The sequence below is a fragment of the Artemia franciscana genome, chromosome 1 (genome assembly GCF_032884065.1).
Source record: "Artemia franciscana chromosome 1, ASM3288406v1, whole genome shotgun sequence".
Lineage (NCBI taxonomy): Eukaryota > Metazoa > Arthropoda > Branchiopoda > Anostraca > Artemiidae > Artemia > Artemia franciscana.
Window position 1 is genome coordinate 29,126,105 of NC_088863.1, and position 25,805 is coordinate 29,151,909.

Sequence of the window (25,805 nt, forward strand, 5' to 3'; positions counted from 1 at the left end):
TTTTTATTTCAGACCAAGAAATAGTTACTGACTCCCTCAATGTACTGCTAAATAATGCTAAAATCAAACCAATCATAAGTGAACAGCTTCTTCCTGTAGTTCATCTTGGATCATGCCAAACAATACTCCAGTCCATGTTCAACTCCGTGACGTCGTTGTGTAAGCAAACATTGTCTGCTAAAATTCTTACGAAATATTTTGTTGGTTATGGCTCATTGGTTGAAAGTCTACCTGATTTAGACACCGCAGAATTTCTTCGAGAGAAAATAATGATGACTTTTATTAAAACTTGTTTGAAGTTTGGGCTTCGTCTTCAAGAATCTTCAAATGAAGACGAAGTGGAGGAAGCGGAAGAAGCCAAAAAAGCTAGTAGCTATTTGTTGGAGCTCCTCAATGCTGTCGTATACAAATGGTTTACAGATGAACATGAAGATATGATTGAGCTTGTCTATAATATGGCAGCAAGCCATTCTGATTTTGTTTCTTTGATGATCAACGATAGAAATATGCATGAGAAACAAAAAGGTAGTTTTTGCATTTATAATCTCTATTTTAAGTTTTTTCTATTTTATAAGCTATTTCCCGGTTTTTAAGGTAGCTGTGTTTACTAAAATAATTTTGGGTCATATTGTCCCACCATTGTGGTAAGGATCAAGTGACTAGAAATGACAGATTGAACTGCACACATTTTTGGGGTCAGGCGTTCATGCTCAATTAGTTTTCCAAGTTTGTTTGTTAATACTCCCTCAATTAACTAAGTTTAAAAGGGGAAAAATTGTTATTAGCTAATTATTATATGGTAGTTTTTTGTTTAACCTTTATCAATCGTAATTTTGAATGAAGAATGTTAAAATTCCTTCGATCTCATATTTTGGTTCATAATGATCTCGACAAAACTAGAAAAACACTTTTTCCTCTTGTATGTCAAATTTTGGTTTTGTTTTTGCCTCCTTATCGTGTGCATCGGGCTATGTAAATAATTTGGCTATGCTAAGTTGGCCGTACAAAGGTATTAAATTAATGACCACCATATGTTAAGAAAAAGTCCCTATCCTGGAAATAAAAATGTTGTTCAGGCCAGACACAATGTGGCTGAATATTTTCAAAGTTTTATGTGCATAATGTAAAAATACTTCGACCGAGTTAAGTATATCATAAAACTTACCTAGATACTGATAGAGTCACAGCTAATCAAAACTTTGTTTTCAGACCACCCACATCCAACACTGAGTTCGACACGGGTTTTGCAAATTATAGTTTTTAGTGCCTTGTTAAACACGGGTAAATGTCTTCTCAGAACCCGTGTTCAAACATGCTATTCTGGTGCGTTACAGTTTTGACAAACCCGTGTCCAACACGCTTGGAACCCGTAAGATGAAAACGCTTTATACTTGTGCCGGGTTGAACACGATGACCGTGAAAAAGATTTTTGTCGAACCCGCTCAAAACACGCTTCAAACCCGGTGCCTGAAAACACAACTCAAGACTCTGCACTCGAAAATAAGGAAGAAGTCGAAAGATTCAAAACTCTTCAGAGTATGTTCAGAATATTCCATGTAATTTTTGGTTATTGCTCCAAGTTATTAGATTCAGAATGTCGGAATTAAGACACCGAATTTGATTCTCTTACTTTCAGTTCTCGTCTGTAAAACCTGCAAACAACTGTGAGATCAATTTTGAATATTGAGAATGATAATTTTGGGGTAAAGGTCGAGAATAGGAAAAACAAGAAAAGCTTCGGTTTTTTATGAGAGGAAAGTGGATGTTTGTAGAGCCCTCGCAAGCTACTATAATCATAAAAAATAATGATGTAAGCCTAGGGTTTGACTATTACATAAGGAAATATGTTAAGAAAACAATTCTTACTTCAAACATATGCAGAATAATCATAGTTAACATATTTTGCAGGGGGAGGGGGGAGCCTTTATCTTCACTTTTTTCTTGTATTTCCAGTTTTTCTACCCCATTTTTCAATGTTTATTTCTATTCTCAAAGTTTTGGAAACAAACACCCAAGTGCCGTCTAACTAATTTAACCTAACTTAACCTAATTTATCAATATATGCCTATTAATATGTTTTTGTGATCAATTATTAGATGGCACTGACGGTGATTAACTTCAAATATAAATTATTTGAAAACGGATAAATGCAGTCGAATTCATATTTGTTTTTCAGAACTTTGTTAAAAAAATTGTATAACAGTGAAAGAAGTGAAGATAAAGGTTTCTCCCCCTGCAAAATATGTTAACTGAGATTATTCTGAATGTTATGAAGTAAGAATTGTTCTCTTAACATGTTTCCTTATTCACTGGTCGAACCCTAAGCTTATACCAAAATAATATCTAGGAACACCTCTGAGTTAACTTTTTGCTATGATCTTTGCCTGGTTAAGAAATATAATATGATTGAGTTTTCTGCTTTTATTTGTAACTTGAAGTTATTATGTAAAACATTTGAAAAGGAGAAAACACGGGAAAGGTTTTTAAACATCCCTTTATCAAATCCCTTCATCGTTAATCAAAGCCATATTTCTTTTGTGTTTGCATTCTTCTGTGATTAATTTTTATTTTTTTTACAAACTTCAGTTAATAGCTTTTAATTACTACTAATTAAAAGTGAAAGAATCAGTAATTAAAAATTACTGATAATGAAAGGAACACGCAGTCTTGAACCGCTTGAGGGTTTCAAGACCGCAGCGAGTAGCCAAGATCGAGGTATAATCTTAATGTTTGCTAATAAATGGTATGTCGGTTTTATTAATTTTTTTTCTTTTTTTCAGGTGCTTTGCTAAAGTTGCTCTTAACGTTAACGCGAAAAAATTCAATGATTTGCAAGACTTCTCATATTCCTCTCTATCTTAGTGCTTATCACGCAACCCTTGATAAGCTTGATCAGTTAGTCTACCAGGTGAGTTCGGTTTAAATATCTATTTGCTCCCTGAAATGCCCAAATAAATTTTTCCAAGATTCACAAAGCTAACAATTTCTCCTTAATTACTACTACTATTTTTAACAACTCACTGCTGCACAAAGCTGCCTGAGGTCAACAGAGCTACGTACGCTTCTCTTTGTTCCCAATCTATTCAAAGCCTTCCTATTTACACCCTCCCAAGAAGTTCTTACTTTCCCTTAAACCTCTCCTTACGACATCCTCTCAGCCCCATTCGGAACGACCTGATTTTGTTTGGCTGTTAACGGGTCAAATTGTTTTGGTTTACTTTGACTAATTTGCCTAGTTAAATCTTTAATTACCGAGTAAGATGTCTGTCAGTAAGTAAAAATCATTCTGTTTTTTTTTTATTATTTATTTATTTTGATATCTTCGTATTCCGGGCATCATAAAAGATACAAATTGTATCCCCCCCCCTCCCAACATAAAATTGGCTGAAGTGCCCTTTTCCCAGAAACATGAAAAATTTTATCTAAAAACGGTCTTTTTGTAGCCCCCCTCCCCTAACAAGAAAAAACACTTTTTAAGGGCCTGAATTCAGTACACCTATCTATAAGACGCTCATTTGTTCAACTTGACTTTAAAGACTATAGGTCTTCGACTAAAGCCTTTGCCTGTGATTCCCTGTGATCGATGCTTTTGACAAGAAAAATCGTAGGCTTTAAGAGTTAGTATATATGTTAGAAGATAATATTTCAAGGTCTTCCATCATAAATAATAAGATTGCTGTTAGTTCAAAATTTAATATTCTTACTTGTACATAATTTCAATATTTTCAACCAGAAAAGTATAATGTGCTAGTCAAAAGACTGTATGTGTCCTCATTCCGGTACCAAAGATTACATGCAGCCTAAGAAGACGTTTAAGTGACTATCTTCCAAATTAAAATACTACTAGTGATAAAATGGAGTGTTTCAGAATTATATTACCAGCGATATGGTTGTTTGAAGATGCTTAATACCGCTAGTGATAAGTCCAGTCTTGAAATAACTTGTCAACAATGTGGTCATTAAGACATTCTTCTATCGATCCAAAAATTTTTATTCTGTTTTTAACTACAGCAGCGTAACCTAGCATTCCAAGTGAATCTTGTTGATCGAATGTTCTACTCTTACTTAGTTTTAGAAAAGGCATTATGTGGAGTATGTTTGTTGGTTTCATTACTCCGCATCAACTTTTCAGTCTTGGTGTATGACTTAGAGTTTAAAAATAAAACGTGTATCTCACGTTTCTTTGAAAATGAGTCAGGAACTGAGAACGATTCCTCTTGTTGACCTTTGTCCACTGGCCGCATCAATACAGGCATATTTAGTACATAAACAGATGGGGAGATCATCCATGGCTGGGTTAGAAATGTTTGGCACCATTAACTCAAAGGCTACCTAACTTAATTTATGTTGTATATTAAGTTATACTAAAACGGAGTCTCATGACTTAGCTATACGCTGTAATTTTTAAGCATTTGTTATTCTTGTTGAGTCCTAGAATAAGGCACTGTTCCCATAAAAATCTGAGTTTTCTTTTAGTTTCATTCTTGTTGCTATTTTTTTAAATACGACATAAGATCTTCGGTGATTGGTTTAAGGATATAAGTTTTGATTTGGAAAAATAATATTCTTTGCTAAAATGTTTTTATTTTCTTACCAAAAACAGATTATCTAGGCCAAATTGAGTCTGTGCGCAAACCTATAAAAGGAATTTTTTGTGGGTTTTTGAGCCACAAAACCAGAAAAAAACGAACAAAGTAGTAAATAAGACCCTTTCCAACATAATTTTTTAAAATACTCCAAGAATTTGTTTATATACACTTTTGTTACGTTCTACGAATCGGACTAAAATTTTGGGACGGGTTCGAACCTAATATCCCCCCCCCCTTCTTGGATACGGGGTTGCTCGTGGACATGAAGTGTTTACCTTGTTTAGACTGGAACCTAGCCGGGAAACATCTTTTTGTTCTACTCTGATCTATTCTACTAACAATTGAAATATTGTCAGGTTGTACCTCAGGCAAGCTTCTGACCTGTCCTGATTTTTCTTATTATTAAGTATAGAAAGGAGCTTTGGCTGAATTCTACAGGTGTAGCTTGGATCTTCTTAGTGCCTGAATATCAGGTCTGAAAATTAAAGATGCATCCATGACAGAAGAGAAATTCGAAACAGGAATTTTGTTAAGAGACTAGTTTTTGTAGCAAGCGTGGACAGCTGCTTTAATTGCTTTTAATTAAAAATCAGTGTTATTGCTTTGTGATCTCATTACCCCAGGCTAAAGGAACCAACAAAAATGGTAGGTCCTTTAACCCGGTTGGCTGCTTCGTTATCTACCTCCTCTCTTTACATGTATGTCTGTAATTATTATTTGTTCGGGCTGTTATTAATGTCATTCTCATTTCTCACTTGGTGCGCTGCTGGTATTGTCGTCAGTCATGAAAGCGTACGAAGATAGGAAGAATCCAGCCTTATGTAGTTGCAATATTTAGTATATGCAGCTACTATAAGTGAACCTTGTTAAAAAATAACTATGAAACAACTAGCGCCTAAACTTAAACAGTTACTACTAGTGCACTTTTATCTATTATGGTTTTAACATGTTTAAAACCCCTTTGGCCTAGTTTAAGCCCAAGAGAGACATTAAAAAAATACGTATATATAACTAAGTTAAACTTCTGAGAGTTTTTTTGTAAATGAGAAAAGAATTTGGTCTAGTTTAATATTGTTTCCTCAAAACAAACAAAACAATCTTTTAATAAAGTAATAGAAATCGAAGCAAGGCTCACAAGAATTTAGTAACTAGATCTCTAACGGAGTTACTCACTTTAAGTATACAATTTAAAATTTGTCCTCCGATGTAATTAATATTAGTTTCTATATTTAAGCTACTTTGTCACTATGAAACAAAAGGCGCGTACCTTCAACATTATAGGCCTTTGGTTTGGGGTGACGCCGCCTTAATTTATTCAAACACTCAGAGAAACTTGTTAACTCAGGATTCTGTCCAAGAAGTTTTGACGCTTCTAGATCCAAACACTATGAAGAAGACGGCTGAAAAGTTTCCAGTTGATCTAAGGTTAGAGGTAGGTATTATTTTTTATTTTTTTGTATTCTCTTCCTCTTTTTTTATTTTTTATTCAATTGTTTTGTTCTTTTCTTATTTAATTATTTTATTCGTTTTATTCATATTTATTAAATTAGTGTTTTATTTAAATTTTATTCATTTTTTATTCAAGAAACAGTGGAGCCTCATTCCTGTCAGAAAACGACATCTCCAAACTAAAATTTCCAATTTCCAATTTCCAATTTTAGTTTGGAGATGATGTCGCTGCTGCACGCATATCTCGTAACAAACTAGCTGATATTTACTAGAAACGGATACATGCATTGATTTAGCTTATAATGTTACAACTTCAGATTGGAATAAGGAAATTTCACCTAAATGCATAAGCCTACTTCATTTCTAAAAGCTAAAAATACTTCTTGTTTTCATTTTAAAAACACTGGCTTAAACAACCCGGTTTTTGTTGCCTGCCGAAGAGCTTCATATTCCCGTCGAATGAGATTGTGGATGCAACAGCTGTTTTGCACCGTTTCCATAATTATATGCTCTGTGATGGTGTTATGAAGACTTGAAATTTCTGTTGTTGCAGCTGGTTGGAAGAAAACTGCTATCAATTTATCGTTATAAAATTAGAGGTCATATTTTTTTCTTACCTATATATAATTCTTGTTGGGGCAATAATTTTTATTTTATTTTTCAAAAAAAAATAATTGGGAATAATGGCTGAAGCCTCTTTTAAGGAATGATGGAAAATGGTGCCTTAAACTTGCTTTTGATAATAAAATAAAATGAAAAATTACTTGATGCGCAAATAACTGCAAATTCCAGTTTTAACTTGAGCATCATTCAAGATACCGAAAAAAGTAAGGTGGGCTGTGCTACTCTTTAGCAAACACCAACTTTTAAAAATTAAAATCAGCTCAAATAACACACTTGTCGTATTGTCAATATAATTCGCCGGACTTCCAGATACTAAGTCCCAGAATTTTTCAAAATTGGCAACAAACAGAACATTGCACTGGATTATATTCCTCTGAATAAGAGTAAAGTGCTTTACTATCAATCGATCAAATCAATGCATATACAAACATATTGTTATTATGCATTACTGATTACTGTACATGTTTGGTTAACTTTCTTTCAATATTGAGGCGAAAATTACCTCACTAGATATAACTGGTAAGTGTCTCCAACTCCCAGCCACTCATTAATCTGAAAATAGCCACGTGATGTTAATCGATGGAGATATGAAGCCTGAAGCCAAGCGAGTTTTTTATTGTTATTCAGTCAAAAGGTTTTCTTGCTCACAATACGCTACTGTTTTTTTTGTTTTTTTTTCTTTCTTTATGCTCGGTGATCCAAACACTGCTATTAACACTGCTTTAATTATGGTGCTTGTTCATTCCTAAAATATAATTTTCTTTCACTTATTGGATGTTATAAATCACAAGGATACAATTACTAGTTAGTTTTATGCGAACGAAATCAATGACTAAAAAGCTATTGAAGTTTTAAAATCTAAACAGACGCTTGCCCATGCAATTACCATTAATATTTTGGCTATATTTTGCTCCAAAAATAATGGTTATTTACTATGCTTCAAACTAAAAAGAAAACGGCTGAAAAACTATTCTAATAGCCTTTTTTGTATGAAAAATAAAGACTAAAGCGTGGCTTTTGGATCGTTCCTCTGAGCAATACGTAAACAAAGTCCTTAAGTTATTCTTTTCAATTCAATCTTGAACGTTTTTGTGGCACTTGGTATCTATAGTGAGGTACCTATAAGTAACATCTAGCGATCGCAAATTCTGTTGGTGTATCGGTCCCGGTTTTGCTAGTTTAGGTACTTCCAGGTAAGCTAGGACGATGAAATTTGGCAGGCGTATCAGGAACCAGACCAGATTAAATTAGAAATTGTCGTTTCCCCGATTCGACCATCTGGGGTGGGGATGGGGGGACGGTTAAATCGGAAAAAATAGAAAAAATGAGGTATTTTTAACTTACGAACGGGTGATCGGATCTTAATGAAATTTGATATTTAGAAGGATATCGTTTCTCAGAGCTCTTGATTTAAATCCCTATCAGATCTGGTGACATTTGGGGGAGTTGGGGGGGGGACCTAAAATCTTGGAAAACGCTTAGAGTGGAGGGATCGGATGAAACTTGGTGGTAAAAATAGGCAGAAGTCCTAGATACCTGATTGACATAACCGGAACGGATCCAGTATATTTGGGGGAGTTGGGGGGGAGGGTTAATTCTGAAAAATGAGAAAAAATGAGGTATTTTTAACTTACGAAGGAGTGATCTGATCTTAATGAAATTTCATGTTTAGAAGTACCTCATAACTCTTATTGTAAATCCCGACCGGATCCAGAGTCATTGGGGGGGGGGGGGAAACCGGAAATCTTTGAGAACACTTGAAGCGGAGAGATTAGGATGGAACTTGGTAGGAAGAATAAAAAGTCCAAGACACGTGGCTGACATAACAGGACCGGACCTGCTCCGGATCCGGTGACATTGGGGGGAGTTGGGGCGGGGGGCTAAGATCTTGGAAAACGCTTAGAGTGGAGGGATCAGGATGAAACTTGGTGGGAAAAGTAAGCAGAAGTCCTAGATACGTGATTGACATAACCGGAACGGATCCGCTCTATTTGGGCGAGTTGGGGGGAGGGTTAATTCTGAAAAATTAGAAAAAATGAGGTATTTTTAACTTACGAAGGAGTGATCGGATCTTAATGAAATTTCACATTTAGAAAGATATCGTAACTCAGATCTCTTATTTTAAATCCCGACCGGATCCAGCGTCATTGGGGGGGGGGGAGAAATCTTGGAAAACACTTAAAGCAGAGAGATTAGGATGAAACTTGGTGGGAAGAATAAAAACATGTCCAAGATACGTGACTGACATAACCGGACCGGATCTGTTCTCTTTGGTGGAGTTGTGGGGGGGAGGGGAATTCGGAAAAATTAGAAAAAATTAGGTATTTGTAACTTACGAACGGGTGATCAGATCTTTATGAAATTTGATATTTAGAAGGATCATGTGCTTTAGAGCTCTTATTTTAAATCGACTAGATGCGGTGACATTGGGAGAATTAGAGGGGGAAACCGGTACTCTTGGAAAACATGAAAATTGAGGTATCTTTATCTTACGAATGGGTGATCGGATCTTAATGAAATTTGATATATAGTAGGATATTATGTCTCAGATGCTCCATTTTCAATTTGATTCAATTTGATCCGGGGACATAGGGGGTTGGAGGGGGAAAACAGAAATCTTGGAAAACGCTTAGAGTGGAGAGATCGGGATGAAACTTGATGGGAAGAATAAGCACAAGTTATAGATATGTGATTGACATAATTGGAACGGATCTGTTTTCTTTGGAGGAGTGGGGGGGGGTGTTGATATGGAAAAATTAGAAAAATTGAGGTATTTTTAACTTAAGAACGGGTGACCGGATCTTAATGAAATTTGATATTTAGAAGGAACTCATGTCTCAGAGCTCTTAATTCAAATCCCAACCAGATCTGTTGACATTAGGGGGAGTTGGAGGGGGAACAGGAAATCTTGGAAAACGCTTAGAGTGGAGAAATCGGGATGAAATTTGGTGGGTAGAATAAGCAAATGTCGTAGATACGTGATTGACGTAACCGTACTGGATCTGCTCTCTTTTGGGGAGTTAGGGAGTGGGTTTCAGTGCTTTGGCGAGTTTGGTGCTTCTGGACGTGCTAGGACGATGAAAATTGGTAGGCGTGTCAGGGAAAAGTCTTTTTCCCCGATTAGACCATCTGGGGGGGCTGAAGGGAGAGGAAAAATTAGAAAAAATGAGGTATTTATAGCTTACGAGTGGGTTATCGGATCTTAATGAATTTTGATATTTAGAAGGACCTCGTGACTCAGAGCTCTTATTTTAAATCCCGACCGGCATTAAGCCTCTGATTTTCCTTTTAAATCAATCTATTGATTCTTAGAATTTTGCTAGAGCTCATACCATATGAGCTCTTGGCTCTTGGCTCGTCTGGCCTCGTCCCAAGTGCCATATGAGCTCTTATCTCTTGTTTCTTCCTGAAATTTAAAATTTTTCTGATAAGGTCTGTTTCTAAAATATATTTGTATATATCACGCTTATTAATGAAGAAAATATAATGTTTAAATTGATTTTCTGTTTCAAGCCTTATGTTCATGAGGGACTGGAAAGCAGCTTGTACGATCCAAGATTTCTTCTGCAGTCATTTTATCACCTATTGAGTCCAGACCAGCTAGTGCCTTGTCAGGGCTTTATCGAAAATGGATGTCTGTCATTAATGTTTTCCTCATTAACTAGTGCTGACGAAGATATTCGAGCACTTGGATATGAAACTCTTTCTCGCTTTTATCTGCATCTTGAAGGAGCCAGGTGAGAAACCAAGTTACTTTTTATCACAACGATCAAGTTTGATTGAGAATTATTATATTAGAAAAAAAAACAATAACAGACAAAATGAATATGTAAAAATGGTTAACCATTTATCTCTCATGAGTTACAGCTAAAATATGCAATAAAATCCTCCATAAAACCGAGAGACAAAAAAAGTAATAAATGAGAGCAGAAAAGAAGTTCGCCTGAACAAATACACACAGAGTTATATGATTATTAAAATTTTACTAAACTTAGCAAATACATAAACTAAATTCACAGAAGGATATGGAAAATCAATCAGAACATGTAAATGTACCTTAAACCATCAAAAAGGGAGAAAAAGATCTGATCTGGGGACCCAATACCGACCAAGCGTGCTGAGAATGTTATTTATATCTCAATAAACCATCAAAAATCTTGCTGCCGTCATCCATAAGCCAAGAAACAGACAATCGTGTGTTCTTAACCTACTCTGTGGTTTGTACCTTACATAAGGAAGTGACTATCTTTTGTTTCATCTTGAGCTTTTGTTTCAGGTTATCTTCAAAATTGGTCTTGTATCTTAATATTTTTGTACCAGCGTTTTTACTCCTGTAAAACAGGGAAAAAACCCGGCAGATTGTGTGTCACCTCGTTCTATTTCACCTGTTCTGTGTAAACTAATGGAAATGCTCGTTATTGATGATATTTCAAGGAAATGTCGTACTCCTGATAACCGGTTTGGTTTTAAAAAAACGTATCGGTCGCGAGCATATCCTTTATATTTTAGCTAATATGCATATAGAAGCTGATGCGTTAAATGAGTGCATTTTCCTAGCAGGTTATGATATTCGTAGCGCATTTGACTCCGGAATATATGCTCAGCTATTACTTGCTGCACATAAACGTGACGTGGACCGGTCGGTTATTTTACCTTTTCCTAATAGGCATAGTAAAATTTCTATCCGAGTCAAAGTACCTTCTAGAAGTGGACAAATTATTTTGCGTAGCTCCGTACCAGTGAGGAAAGGGATCCGAAGGGATGCTATTTCATCACCACTGTTGTGTAATAATAGCGTCCTTGAGATCTAGAATTGAGTAAAAATGTGTGGATCTCTCACTGTTGAATTATATGGATGATATTTTAAACATGGGCTGTTGCCTTTCTAGAATTAAAGAAAAATTCGATATACTTAGCTCAGCGTATAAACAGATCGGTCTCGCATTTAATACTAACAAAAGTGAAGTTGTTGCGTTTTGCAGAAAAGGAGCGAATTCGTGGGACGTTGTTGTCAGGTTTGGTGATGATGATGTTTTATCCAGTTCTATCGTTTATTTAGGAATGCCTATTGGGTCGAGTATGGTTTTTACACGTTCCCTACAGATAAATCATTTTGGAGAAAAGAAGAGAAAAGCGTATGGCGTTCTATAAAAAGAAATATATATATATAACCGGCAGATTCGAGCTATACAATGCTTTGGTTGTACCTCATTTTCTAGCTATGATTCCAATTTGGAATATCTTTTCTGAAAGTGACAAAAGACAGCTGTACTCCGATTATTATAAGTATGCAAAAATTCTGCTCAATTTAAGACCGTGGACAAGGAATGCATCGGTGTTGCGTCAGTTCGGTATTGCAGAGCCCATTGTAGCTCTCATTAGGGGTCAGACGGAATTTTTAAATTCAATTGAGTCCAGTAGCCTTGCCATCGTGATTCGTCCTTAAGTGTCTTAGTGTATTTATATAGTATCTAAGTTTTTGTTCCTTTTTGTTTGTTTATTTACTCCGTGTGTGGTCTTGTACCATTTTTCGAATGGGCAATAAATTTATCCATCTATCTATCTATTATAAAAATGAATCGCGTTACCACAAACAAATATATTAGGAGAACACTCTCCATTATTCAAAGTTAGATGCCTAAACTCAGTAGTACTAAATAAAGTAAATTTCTTCGTTCCTCTTTAGGAGGGAGTGGTTGGGGGGTTTTTGTCCATAGAGTCAAAATAGTTTAGTTTTCATAGTCAGATGATGTCTCATCTTTAAGTTATTCAAGTTTACTTGACCGAATCCTTGTTCATAAGTGGGACTAGTGAAGTTAGGGGTAATTTTAATTCCTCTCTTTTGAATGATTTAAATCTTACAGCAGTGTTTATGGTTAAACCACAGCGTCAGATAGACAAGCATGCTAAAAGTCATGCCCTGACATAACAAGCACTTTTAAATTGTCAACGGATATACCAAGTTTTTGGAGCTGAGAAAAGTGACAGGCTACTTGGCTTAACCAAGCTAGAAATTTGGGATTTCTACTTGAGATCGTCATTGAACCACGCACTAAGAACCTTGAAAGCACTTTTAGATCATAATCCAAAAGACCCGTCTATCATAAGGCTATTTCTGAGAAAGCAAAATGACGTTGAAGAGTTTCAAGTAATGTTTAATGTTGTCACAACATCATCAAGGTAATTTGTTATTGACACAAGTATTGAGTCTAACCATCAGTGGAAATGTTATTCATCAGAGTTTTAGGACAGCCGAGTCGTCAGCAAATTAGAAACGAGTCTTAATTTTTCCTAAAGTACAACTATAGAGGATAGAACAGACAAGGAGACCGAGTTTATCTCCGGCAGCCGCATAGCGTGCGAGTGGAAACATAGACTTATCCCTAGTAGAAAGTAGAATAAGCTGTTATGCCCCCCCCTCCAAAAAAAAGAAAAATGTAGTCAATATTGTCAATACTAACTCACTTACGTCCTAATTCCTTGGCTTAACAAACAGCTGTTTGATGGCCAAGATTATCAAATGCTTTTGAAACGTCCTCCAGAAATAACCTTAATACATGAGTCCTTTGCTTCCAAATGGTTGAAAATAGTGTCAAGCATAGACGCCCGATAAGACGTTGTAGTTTTACCTCTATGGAAACCGAACTAAATATCATTAGTGTATTCTCAACATAACAACTTATACTAAAGAAGTTAGAAGTTTTAGCCTCCGAGTAATCTTAGTTAACATAAACACATGTAGACTCGGATATAAAGCAAAACTAACTAGGATTTTTTGCGTTATTAGGTTAAAATGAGGAAAAACCATGACGAACAGTCCCTAGATCAGGATAGAGTCCCGCATTCTCTTTCATTGTTTAGATACGTATAGACGGCTTTTGTTCCATTCTTGTTGAAAACAAAAGCTTCAACGGTACGATTTCAGCTTCTCTATCCGAGAAAGACATCAAAACTATTTGTTTCGCACGGTATAACTGATTTAGTTGTGTAATTTTTATTGTTCATCAAAAACAGTTTTCTGTTCCTCCTTTAAAGTCGGGTTTTCTGGATATGTTCCCTTTCATGGATCATAATTTATTGGAAAATGGGTCTAGCCCTTCAAAGAAATTACCATTATTTTCTAGTCACTCTTGAATCTGTGAAATGAAGAAGAAGGAATGTTCGTGGTTTGTCTTTACCAAATAATGCGTCGTTTTTCTACTCTTCTTTCAATTTTTAGGTTCTATGAAAAGCCACTGTGGTTAAACTTAATAGATTCTCTCCAACACTCCTTATCAACAATTGGAAGTAGAAAAGAGTCAACCAACCTTAGGATTACCTCACTGATTGGTTTGTTTATCTCAAGAGCCGCTAATATTATGTCCGATTCACAGGAGGAAATGTACAAGATTGTTCACAATTTTCTCTTAGTCAAACCAAGCTTAGACATTCAGCAGGTTCCAGAATTTTATATACTCTTTGGGAGCTCACTACCTGATTATAAGTAAGTCTGTATTCTGTGTTCGTATGTTTTTCTTGTATGGTTTAAATGGACCTTAAGGGTAATGTTCCCTATGCAAGTTTTACATTTTTTTTTTCTGCAGTACTACAGTTTTTATTTTTTAGTGTAAAACGACATTACTGATATGCTTCGATAGGCCAGTTTCAGCCGTTTTCGGCTTTATCAAGTTTCAGCTTTATCCACCTACATTTTGAAATTTTCTTCTTTGTTGTTTTAATTTCTTAATTTCTTTTATTTGTTCTTTTAATTTCTTTGTTCTTTGTTCGTAGTTCTAGCTCAGAAAATGGATAGATCTGAAACTAATTTATGCAGTGATGTTAGTATCTTTTTTGGGCTGAAAAAGGGTTTTCATGCAGTAGTTTCCATACTAATTTTCTAGGAGTGTTTCAATTCATGAAATTAGTAAGATGTGATAGATGAAAACTAAAAAATTATTAAATACACTAATAGTGGAACTACTACTAACTTGAGTGCCAACTTTTATTCTAATCTGGCAGAGCGTGGAAACCAAAAATTTAAATACGCTTTTTGTTTGATTGTGAACCTATCGGAGGGAAAGAGATCTCTTACTATTAAAATAAAAAGAATTCCATTCAACATAGATAAATTCGCTTATTTATTTTTCTTTTACTGTCTTTTTTCCTTTTTTGGGGTATATTGATAGATCTTAAGTTGTTTTTTTTTTAAGTTGGTTGGGTACTCGTATGATATAGCCCTAATATTCTTCATCTAAGTAGAACCTGTTTCTCTGACGCTCATTCATAAAGAAATATGATGTAAGATATTGAAACATGAAATATCCAAAATATGATGAAAAATATAATACTTTATTAACAAAATTATGGAAACCAGAGAAGAAACTTATAGAATGCTTATTTAATTAATTACCTTTTTGTACACCTCCAACGAGGCATTTTATCGAAAGAGTATAAACTCCTGTTGTGTCCATTGATGCACTGTTTTGTTTTGGGCAACGCACCAACGCCTTATCCTGGAAAAATCTAGTTGACTCTTCTTCAGTCTTTGGCAAATCCCAAATCTTGATTTAACGTCCTTTCTATCAAACAGTTCGTGGTAACGAACTGTAGTAAGGAAACTCTAAAAACCAGAATTTTGATGCTAAAATATACATCAAAAGAATTGGATTTTTATGCTGATTTTAAATATATAAGTTTCATCAAATTTAGTCTTTGTCGTCAAAAGTTACGAGCCTGAGAAAATTTGCCTTATTTTGGAAAATAGGGGGAAATACCCCCTAAAAGTCATAGAATCTTAACGAAAATCACACCATCGGATTCGGCGTATCAGAGAACCCTATAGCAAAAATTTCAAGCTCGTATCTACAAAAATGTGGAATTTCGTATTTTTTGCCAGAAGACAAATCACTGGTGCGTGTTTATTTATTTTCTTTCTTTTTTTCAGGGGTCATCGTATAGACCAAGCGGTCCTAGAATGTCGCAAGAGGGCTCATTCTAACGGAAATGAAAAGTTCCAGTGCCCTTTTTAAGTGACCAAAAAAATTGGAGGACACCTAGACCCCCTCCCACGCTCATTTTTCTCCAAAGTCAACGGATCAAAATTTTGAAATAGCCATTTTGTTCCGCATAGTCAAAAATCATAATAACTATGTCTTTGGGAATGACTTACTCCCCCACAGTCCCTAGGGGAGGGGCTGCAAGTAACAGCCTTCGACCAGTGTTAACATATAATAATGGTTATTGGGAAGTGTACAGACGTTTTCAGGGGGATTTTTTTTGGTTTTGGGGGTGGGGTTGAGGGGAGGGGGCTATGTGGGAGGATCTTTCCTTGGAGAAATATGTCATGGGGGAACAGAAATTCAATGACAAGGACGCAGGATTTTTTAAAATTACTATAAAAAAACAATGAAAATATAAACATGGAAAAGTTTTTTCAATTGAATGTAAGGAGTAGCATTGAAACGTAAAACGAACAGAGATTATTACGCATATGAGGGGTTCTAAAAATACTTTAGCATAACGAGCGAGATATTTAGGAGGAGATAAATACCTCGCTCTTTATGCTATAGTATGTATAGTAATTTCAACTATTTATTCTACGGCCTTTCTCATTCAGGAGTCATTCTTAAAGAACTGGGACAAGACTTAAGATTTAGTATAAAGAGCGAGGTATTAACGAGGGGGAAAACCCCCTCATATACATAATAAAAATATAAGAATATAAAAGTTTGTTATGTAAGTTAATTCTTAAGTTACGTATTTTTTTACTAATAAAAACGTTCGTTAAAAATTAAAAGTTCTAGTTACCTTTTTAAGTAACCGAAAAATTGTAGGGCAACTACGCCTCCTTCCCCACCCCTTATTTCTCAAAATCGTCTGATCAAAATTAAGAGAAAGCCATTTAGCCAAAAAAGCATTAGTGTGCAAATTTCATTTTAATAATTTACGTGCGGGGAGCCAAAATCAAACATGCATTAATTCAAAAACGTTCAGAAATTAAATAGAAAAACTAGTTTTTTAACTGAAAGTAAGGGGCGACATTAAAACTTGAAACGAACAGAAATTACTCCGTATATGACATGGGTTTTCCCCTCCGCAATCCCTCGCTCTTTGCGCTAAAGTTTGACTCTTTGCCACAATTCTAATTTTTAAAACAATTAAAAACTTTAGCGTAAAGAGCGAGGGATAGCGGAGGGGAAAACCCATGTCATATACGGAGTAATTTCTATTCGTTTTAAGTTTTAATGTCGCTCCTTACTTTCAGTTAAAAAACTAGTTTTTTTTTTATTTAATTTCAATACAGATCGCAAACTAAATGAATTTCACACATGGACTAAAAACTGGTTTTACTTAGGTTGTACTTAGATGAAGAATATTAGGTCGGTGCTATTTCATACGAGTACCGCTGGTTGTAATTGGTGGATTTATGTATGTATGTGTGCATAAATATTTAGTCTATGGAGTATCGCCTGATTTGACTTGTGGGTTGGTTAAATTTAAATGAACTCTCTCTCCCCTCTTTCTCTGTCTTTTTTTATGAGTAAATGTTTAAATATTATGTTTCGTGATCCGTCTCATTTACAGGCCATGGAGCCTTTGTGGGAATTAGTGATTTTAACTATTGAATAATCTTTGTTGTTTGTTTGATATACCTATAAAAAATCAATTTCGCTATTATAAAATTCAGTAAATTTTATAGCACATTTACTCTAGTGCCCTTTCTACGCCGAATATTGGGGTTGAGCCATTATATTATGTTTTGTGGCAATATTTGTGACGCCAGTAATAAGTATAATGCGCCGAAACTCTTGGTATTTAACTCTCTCCCCTTTGAAACTATTGAAAACCTTCTTGAAGGAGTTTTTAGCTCGAAACCATCTGAGTATTATTTTTGCTGAGAGAGTATTATTCCACATTCTTATCTTCATATCTTAACCCACTCTAATATTTGCCAAAACAATTTAACTTTTCAGAATGCGGCGAAATTGGATTCTCCACTTGCTACGAGATGGCTTTCGTGAGCATAATGACTATATAATATCTTCAAAGAGAAAGATATTTAGGATTCTGATGACTTTCTACGATTCTCCGTTATGCGATGATTTATCTAAGGTAAGTTCATCTCTGTTTATTCTCCTTCAAACTCATTCTTATCACTTAACACAGCCAAGGGGCTGGTAGCATTTTGATCTGTATACTACCTGTACATACGACCATGATTGTATCTTATCTGATTAGCTCTTAATATCACATGTTTCCGTAGGATTTTTTATTTTTTTTTTGCAAAATTTTTAGACTTTTTCACGGAGATTGGATTTTTTTCCTTTTTCTCGATTTCCTGATTTTTACACGGTTTTAAAATGGTTTATACTGCATTCGATTTGCACTGCATTTGTCATGAATACGTACAATGTAATGTTGTTCCTTGCAAAATAATGCTCCGTTACCTCTTGAACTATAAAGCTTTTTTTGTACATATAAAATTTGTATATGCGTTAATTTTTGTATATACAAACAACGGGGATCAGAACGAATCAAAAAAATAAAAAACAAATAATAATAAAAAATAATAAATAATAAAATAGGGATGCAGTAAACTACGCGAACCTTAATTAAAAGTCAATGAGACCCTTCAGGGTATGTATATTCCCTGTGAGTCCTCCGTTTTCCCAAGGATAGAGTAACCAACAAAGTTGATTCATTTGTAAGTTTCTGCTCTCTTGGTCGAATTTCATTACCACTTCCACCATTTCCGAATGAATTGGTCTGGTCTTTTATAGGACCTCACTAATGGACTGTAAAGTCTAATGTCGTATCCTTTACCTTATATATATATATATATATATATATATATATATATATATATATATATATATATATATATATATATATATATATATATATATTTATTTATCTTTATTTTTCTTATACTATTATTATTATATATTGTTTATTATTTTTTATAGTTTATATTTTTATGTTTGGTTTTATGGTGTGCGTTTGTTTCTGTGTTTGTGATGTTGCACTGAATGCACAGGAATCTAATGAAGTATTTCATCTTTCACTGACGTGGTGTTCGTTGACACTCACCGGTGAAAGTTAACATTTACAATATTTGGACATATATATATATATATATATATATATATATATATATATATATATATATATATATATATATATATATATATATATATATATATATAAGATTTTTGAGTTTTCTCAACTTTCTTCACAAGGCCATATTCAGGGAGGGGGTAAGGAGTTTGACCCCCCTCCCTCTGAAATGTTTGTCCGACTCGTAAAAAAGAAACGACAACGCATATAAATAGAACAAATTTATGTTTTTTTCATTTTCTGTGTAACCCCACCCCACTCCCGGAAAAAAAAATCCTGGATACAGTGTTCATTTCAGCTTTAAATCTTTTAGGTTTTATATTAATACAATTTAGATACAAAAATAAAAAATTTGAAACACGATGGTTACAATCATGTTTCTGAGTTCAATGAGAGCATAAAGAACTTTCTGGAGTGGCTTAGGAAGAAAAAAGTTTGACGGAGACTTTCCTATATCTTTTCTGAAAAGTTGAATCTGGAATAGTTTCAATTCATAATTTTTTCTTACGTCTAAGAAATATGATTTTTATTTTGTTTTCTATCCTGTTTCCATGTCTTCTATCCTGTTTCTATATTTTCTATCCTTCTATCATAAATATTTTCTCGAATATATCTATAATAGCTTTATTCCAGATTCTTTTTAGTATATTTTTCGTGTAAATAGTGTAATCTAAGATATCTAGGAAATTTAAGAATATTGATTCATAGCAGCCATTTATTTTTACCACTTTGTCATCATCCAATAATTCACTAATAAGCATGCATCCTATATCAAATACTGTTGACCCGGTAGATCTCGGTTTTATGGACTTTTAAGTCAGCATGCTCCCAAAAAGAAACCCCCCAAACTAAATCAAAAATCTAGGCGTTCTGGAAGACGCCTTTCGAGTTTTTGAAGATTTTAGAAGTTTAATCATTCTAATAATAAACCTTCATTTACAGGTTGAAGTACTTGAAGTATTACATGCTGCTTCCAAAATCCCGTCAGCTGCATCCGACCTTGTCAAAAATCGAGGAATTTTAACTTGGATTGAGTCTTATGTATTTCACTCTGGGAAAAGCTCTTTTGTAAGAGCTCAGCTTCAGCACCTAACGAAGCTAACGGTTCAGCTTTGGAAATCAGTGCAAATTGATTTCACTAGTAAGCAGCCTTTAGTAGACACCAAAGATGCAGAATTGCTATCTGGAGATGTGGCATCTGAGAATGAGGAAGATGACGAACCTAGGCCCAAAATCCGGAAAATTGTAGAGAGTAATCAGAAATTTGAAGAATCGCGTCTATCAAGGAGTATTTTGTATAATCAGTTCTTGAAATTATGCACTTCCTTGTGGTCTGCAAACTATGCAGAAGAAGATTTTATTCCTGCAGAGGCTGAAGAAATTATCCATTTTGCTGAAAGCATCCTAACTGCTGCCAAATCGTCTAATGCTTATGATTGCCTTCCACGTATTCTCTTGACTGATTTTATCCGACGAATTATTCGCGACTGCAGACGTTTTATTGTTTATGACGGGGAATTGGTCGATTTCCTTGTCCTGGAAAACATTGACTATTCGTTAATTCATCCTCTGACTTCAGAGTTGCTTTGCAATGAGATTGATAGCTTAACAAAATCGAATCAAGCTATTAGGAGAAGATTACACAGTCTACTAACAGTTTACATTCATTCACCTGCGAAAGGCTAATAAAGAATATTGAATTATTGACTCGTATGTTCTTTAAATTATAGGAGATATGAGCCAGTGTAATAATGGAATTTCATACAGGTTCAAATTTAAATCGACTTCATAGCTGTCAGCTTTTTTTTTTATCGAGCTTAATTTCCATTGGTTAAAATCCCTTATAGTAACTTGTACTCAATTCTCATGATCTTAGCCCCCTTTTCTTTTCTTCTTCGAGGGACTTTTTCGTCAAAGAATACGATGGTATCGTTATCCCTATCGCGCAGTTCGAATAAAATCGACTCTATATTGGACTAATTGCACCCAAAATCTGCAAATTGCAGCTTAGGGCATTAAGGTGAAGAATACTTAACAATTGTTCGTCTCCAATTAATGTATGTCTCATTATAGTTTTAGAGCCTGATATATAGTATTTAACCAGTGCCTTTTTTGGAGGATCCCTGCCTTGTTTGCAGTGTATTTCTCAGCTGACGATGTCGACACAGATAGTCTAACCTTTAGCTCGCGGATAAACCAGCATACAGGCCAGTTGGTCCCCTGACCAGTGCTAAGCTCAGGCCTGGATTTACCAATAGACCCACTAGGGCCGGACCCAGGGGCACACAATGCCAGGGGAGCAATAAATTCTCAGTGAGTGATTTATTTGTGAACAAAAACTGGACAAGTGTTATTTATCGGCAAACTGCCAAATGTACACCGTTGCTATGCAGCCTGTTCACAAAAAAAAAAAGTGATTTTAAGACAACATAGGAATTCTGTGGCCACTTATAAACCGTCAGATTTCTCCCAATAATGGATGTTGAGAGTTTGATTTCATCTCTCTTTGATTACGATAGAAGAGAAAAAATTAGGTCTGTGCAGACTCAGTGTTAAGATAAATAAGCTCTGATTCAGGTAAATGAAAATAACCTTAGCTGCCGACTGACCCGGTACCATATCGAGCCGAACTCAAACTTTAGAATTGTGCAGTTGGGCCGCTGACTTATTCGGTGTAAAAACAATCTGAATAGAGAAGGGCGGGAGGTTTGGACCGCTCCTTCCTTTTATCCCTCGACCCCACAACCGATTCGTAAATAGGCCAGAAGATTGCAGGCGTCTTTACCTAAAATATTTATCCTCAAAACCAAGAAAATAGCTCTCCGACTCGGAAATGAGCCTAAAAATGGAAGTAAAAAAACCTTATTTGAGACAGTTGGACAAATTTCATTGGAGGTAGAACCCTTCTTATTCGTTCTTTTGGTAAGCACAGAACAAAAGTTCTGGATAGGGTTCTGAAATCCATATAATTAAAAAATATACTTGGCTTGAACTGAAGAATTCCAGTTAAATACCACAAAACAATCAAGTCCAGACTTATCTAAAAAAAAAAAAAAAAAAAAAACAGCCAAGCCCGGGATGTAGACTAAGTCGGTTTAAACAAGGTAAATATGTGCGCTTATTTTGAAGTGGAATCTCGTAAAGATTTCAATCTTTGTTATTGAAAATACGAGGTGGACCAATACTACTACTACTAATAACTCACTGCAGCACCAAGCCGCTTAAGGCCAACACAGCTACGCACGCTGCTCCTCCATATCAATCCATTCAAAGTCTACCTCTTTACACCCTCCCAGGAAGTTCTCATTTCCTGTAAATCTTTCTTTATGACATCCTCCCACCCCAGACATGGACGACCTGCTGTCCGTTTAACTCTAGACGATTGGCCGAAAAGGAAAATCTTCGGCAATCTGTCATCCGCAGGACGTGCCCTAGCCATCTCAACCTTTCTTTCATTATAGCCCTAGAAAGTGGGATTGAACCACGTTTTTCGTATTGCCTACTGTTTGAAATACGGTCATTCAGCCCGGTACCCAGAACAATCCGTAGGAAATTTCTCTGGAAAACATTAGCAAATCTTCATCCGCTTTTCGGGGAGCCCATGGGCTGTTACATTTTTATTGTTCTTTTTTTTCGGTCTCAATAGTGCAGCAACGATTTTTGATTTGTAGAAATGGATAACTATAGGTGACCAGTAGTCGTCCCCCTTCCGCCACTCTATCGCTAATACTTCAATATACGGATGGGCGTATTACATCCTTTTGAACTGACACTGTACACGTTTTTCCGTCTATATCTCAATGGATTTTTTTTTATTCGTGATGTCTCCCGTTAGGAAAATTTAGATTATCCTAGAACAGTGGGTATTAACCTTGTTGGAGGTATTGCCTCCCATAGGTGTCACATGCGCGTTCACAAAAATCCTCTTAACTATAGAAACACGATTTTTTTTTCAAATCTAAACCAAATGTATGTATTTATGCATAGTTGGACAAAATAAACATTTTAAAATTGAAAAAAAATCATTGCAGCATGATTTTCAAACGAATATACAGTAATAATCGGCTCTGTTGTCTTAAGAGACAAGTTAGGAAATGCGCAGTTCTATCTTGGCAAGTGTCATTATTTTGTCTTTTTCGCTACAAAGTATGTTCCTTTTCTTTGTTTTTATGTCCAGCATCATCGAAAAAGATTGCTAGCAAAGATTTGTTGTAACAAATGGTATCAAACCCTCCGGAGCTTTCATAGCAATAAGAGGGTACATAATCATTTGTCGGAACTAAAACCTAGAGAGCTTTGTTGTTCTAAAGATTTTCTGTTGGCCCTGGCCCGACTGAATTTCATTAATATAGTCACCATTAACATTTCGCTGTCTCATTACTAAAAGTGAACGGCTGTCTCATTCATGCTGGATATTAATCTCTTGTAGAGATTAGTCTGGAAGTGTCTGGCGAGACACTTTCATGTTCATTGAAGTGCATGGCAATTGCTCACTTCAGTTCCGTGGTTACGGAAATGTCACCGATTCTAGATATATTTATTCTTTAATAGTAATCTGGTCGTTTTAAGTTTGAATTATTCTGGATTTTTATTTCTACTAATCTTAGCTAAATATGATTAAGTTAAATAAAAAAAAGTAATTTTTATTTTTACTTACAGTAAAGAACAACTTACTTTTTAATATACAATACTCTCCTAATTTTATAAAAGAAGAACGTTTAAAATGTGTGTTCTTTAAAATTAAACTCTAATAAGACAATTTTTACCAAAACTAAGTGCTTTGGCTGCACTGTTACTCTTTGACATACTATTTGTTCTTCCTTAGGTTTCAGCTAAAAAAAAAAAATTTTTTTTGTGTCGCATATAGGCACCGATGGTTAGGTTCTAAAATACTCCTCTACTATGTGGGCGGCCCAAATTCAATTAGCGGTCGATACAATTGCCTTCTTTTTACAAAATATCGTGATCGTCATCTGGAAATCTCAGATCAGAAGTGTTGCATATCGCAAAGCAGTTTTCGCTTTGCTGAGTATTTCATCCCTGTGTTCTTTTCTAGGATAAAAACATAGTAACAAAAGACATGCCATGGAATTTTTTTTCTAAATATGATATTCTCAAAAACACACATAATCCTTTTGTCTAGCATAGTTTAATTGATTCCAAATCCCTAAAGATGTGCTATGTTTTTCAATTCGGATGCCCACAAACACCATATTCAATTACCAGATCGAAAACAAAGGTTATTTGTTCAAAGTATGGGCGTTTTTGACCCCTCCTTCTTTCTGTTTTAAGGGTTACAAAACAATTCATGTAGGATCAATTCGTATGGTTGAACAAATTAACTCTTGACCTAATAATTATTTGATTAAGATTAACTCTGCTTTCTTAGTTTTTTTTTTCTCAGGAATACCATTTTCTTTTGTACCTTTTTTTTCATTTACAAATGGGTCACAAAAACACAACAGTTAAATTTCCATATAATACTAACAAAACAATAATAAACATTGTCACATTACGTTCACACGAGTCCAGACGCAAATTAGTTTGATACGACCCCAAAAACACAAAACGCTTCCTCGGGAAAAATCTTACTCCTCATCCTCCCCCACCACCAATAAACAATTAATTCCACACTCATTCTCTACAAATTATCACAATCTGACACAAGCCGACACTCACCCAATCATAAAACATATTAAACAAATTCTCTTTTATCAACACACAAGAATAAACTCACTCCAAAATAAGTCAAATATTGGTGAAACCAAATACATCCCAAAGAAGCACGGAATTTCTCAACGGTCTTCTTACCTTTTACTTCTGCTGTAAGTCTGTTCCAGACTTCAGGGCCTAAATACTTAATGGAAAATTTAAGACTTGGTATTAATAGGTATTAATAGGAACAAGTGTTCCAATCAATTCTACATTTCGAGTTTTAGAACTATGATCCCTTTTGTAATACAAGTCAGAAAAACGAACAGGCAATCGAAAAAAATTTATATACAAACCAATTTACACAAAATTTAAACAAACCGAGAAACGGAAGAATTTTAGCTTTCTTCATTGAATGGTTTTCCACAACAAGACTGAATTTGTTTTCTTCTTCTTTTCTCAACCACCTTTTCTTTTTGCTTTAATTTTTTCTTTTAGGTGTCCACATAGGTTTGGAAAAAAAAATCCTATTCGAACTTTTAATTTAGATAACTAAGCTGTTTCAAACTATATGCCATTTCATTTATTTCTTCATTTATATTTTCATTTATTTCTATGATCTTGAAATAGGGCTTTTTTAGAAAATAGAGTGGATGTGACAGTTTATTTAGTTACCAATGGTATTTTTTGAAAAATACTTCGTACATATTTTAGAATATACATGGAATTTCTCACTAAAAAACATCAATACCTGATAAAGATATTGAGCATTGTTTAAGATAGGAAAATAGCATTACATCAAAACGGAGTAGATTCCTCTTATGAAAGTCAGCTAATTCTAGACATTAGAAGAAGAATTGTGGGAAATTCCAAAAGGAGTACTAAAAACTAATATTTGTATTTTTGAAGCTTAACTATTGCTCATTCCTCTAGCCTGAAATAAACCACACAAGCTATGCCCTATGTAAATATACTTATGATGTTTACATATATAATAGTGTCTAGTTGTTGAAATCTTATATCTGTACAGAAAATTAACGTTAAAAGGTAAAATTCCAGTATTAGCAGCATAAACTTTAGAGAAAATTTCAATAAAGCTGTAGGTCAGAGGTAGTTTTTGGGGGGAGGGGTGACGGAGGGGACACTCCCAGGGCCCAAAAATTTTAGGGACGTGAAATTTCAAATAAATAATTTAATGGTTATGATCTTTTTAGTTCTTTTTTAATTTTACTTTTATTAAAATAGAGGACACAGCTCTTAAATGAAAATAATCGATAAATTGTTAGCACTTAATTGTTATATAATTGATAACACTTAAATTAAAAATAAATTATTAATCAATTGATGAATTGAAAATAATTTTTTTTTAATTTGGTCTAAAATTTTGTAAGATAG

At 34.8% G+C, this 25,805-nt stretch overlaps 1 protein-coding gene across 2 annotated transcripts in view; it reads left to right on the forward strand.

Moving 5' to 3' along the window:
- LOC136028169 (uncharacterized) overlaps positions 1-20,465 on the forward strand; it is a 63,433-nt gene extending 42,968 nt beyond the window's left edge. The window contains exons 13-19 of one of the 2 annotated variants that reach the window (XM_065705861.1): positions 13-525; positions 2,781-2,908; positions 5,824-6,021; positions 10,176-10,399; positions 13,882-14,145; positions 17,615-17,753; positions 19,701-20,465. In XM_065705861.1, the coding sequence (XP_065561933.1) occupies positions 13-525; positions 2,781-2,908; positions 5,824-6,021; positions 10,176-10,399; positions 13,882-14,145; positions 17,615-17,753; positions 19,701-20,444 (2,210 nt within the window). In that variant the 3' untranslated portion in view covers positions 20,445-20,465. The remainder of the gene's footprint in view (positions 1-12; positions 526-2,780; positions 2,909-5,823; positions 6,022-10,175; positions 10,400-13,881; positions 14,146-17,614; positions 17,754-19,700) is intronic. The other variant, XM_065705870.1, reaches the window with a different exon arrangement.
- Positions 20,466-25,805: the final 5,340 nt, after the last annotated feature.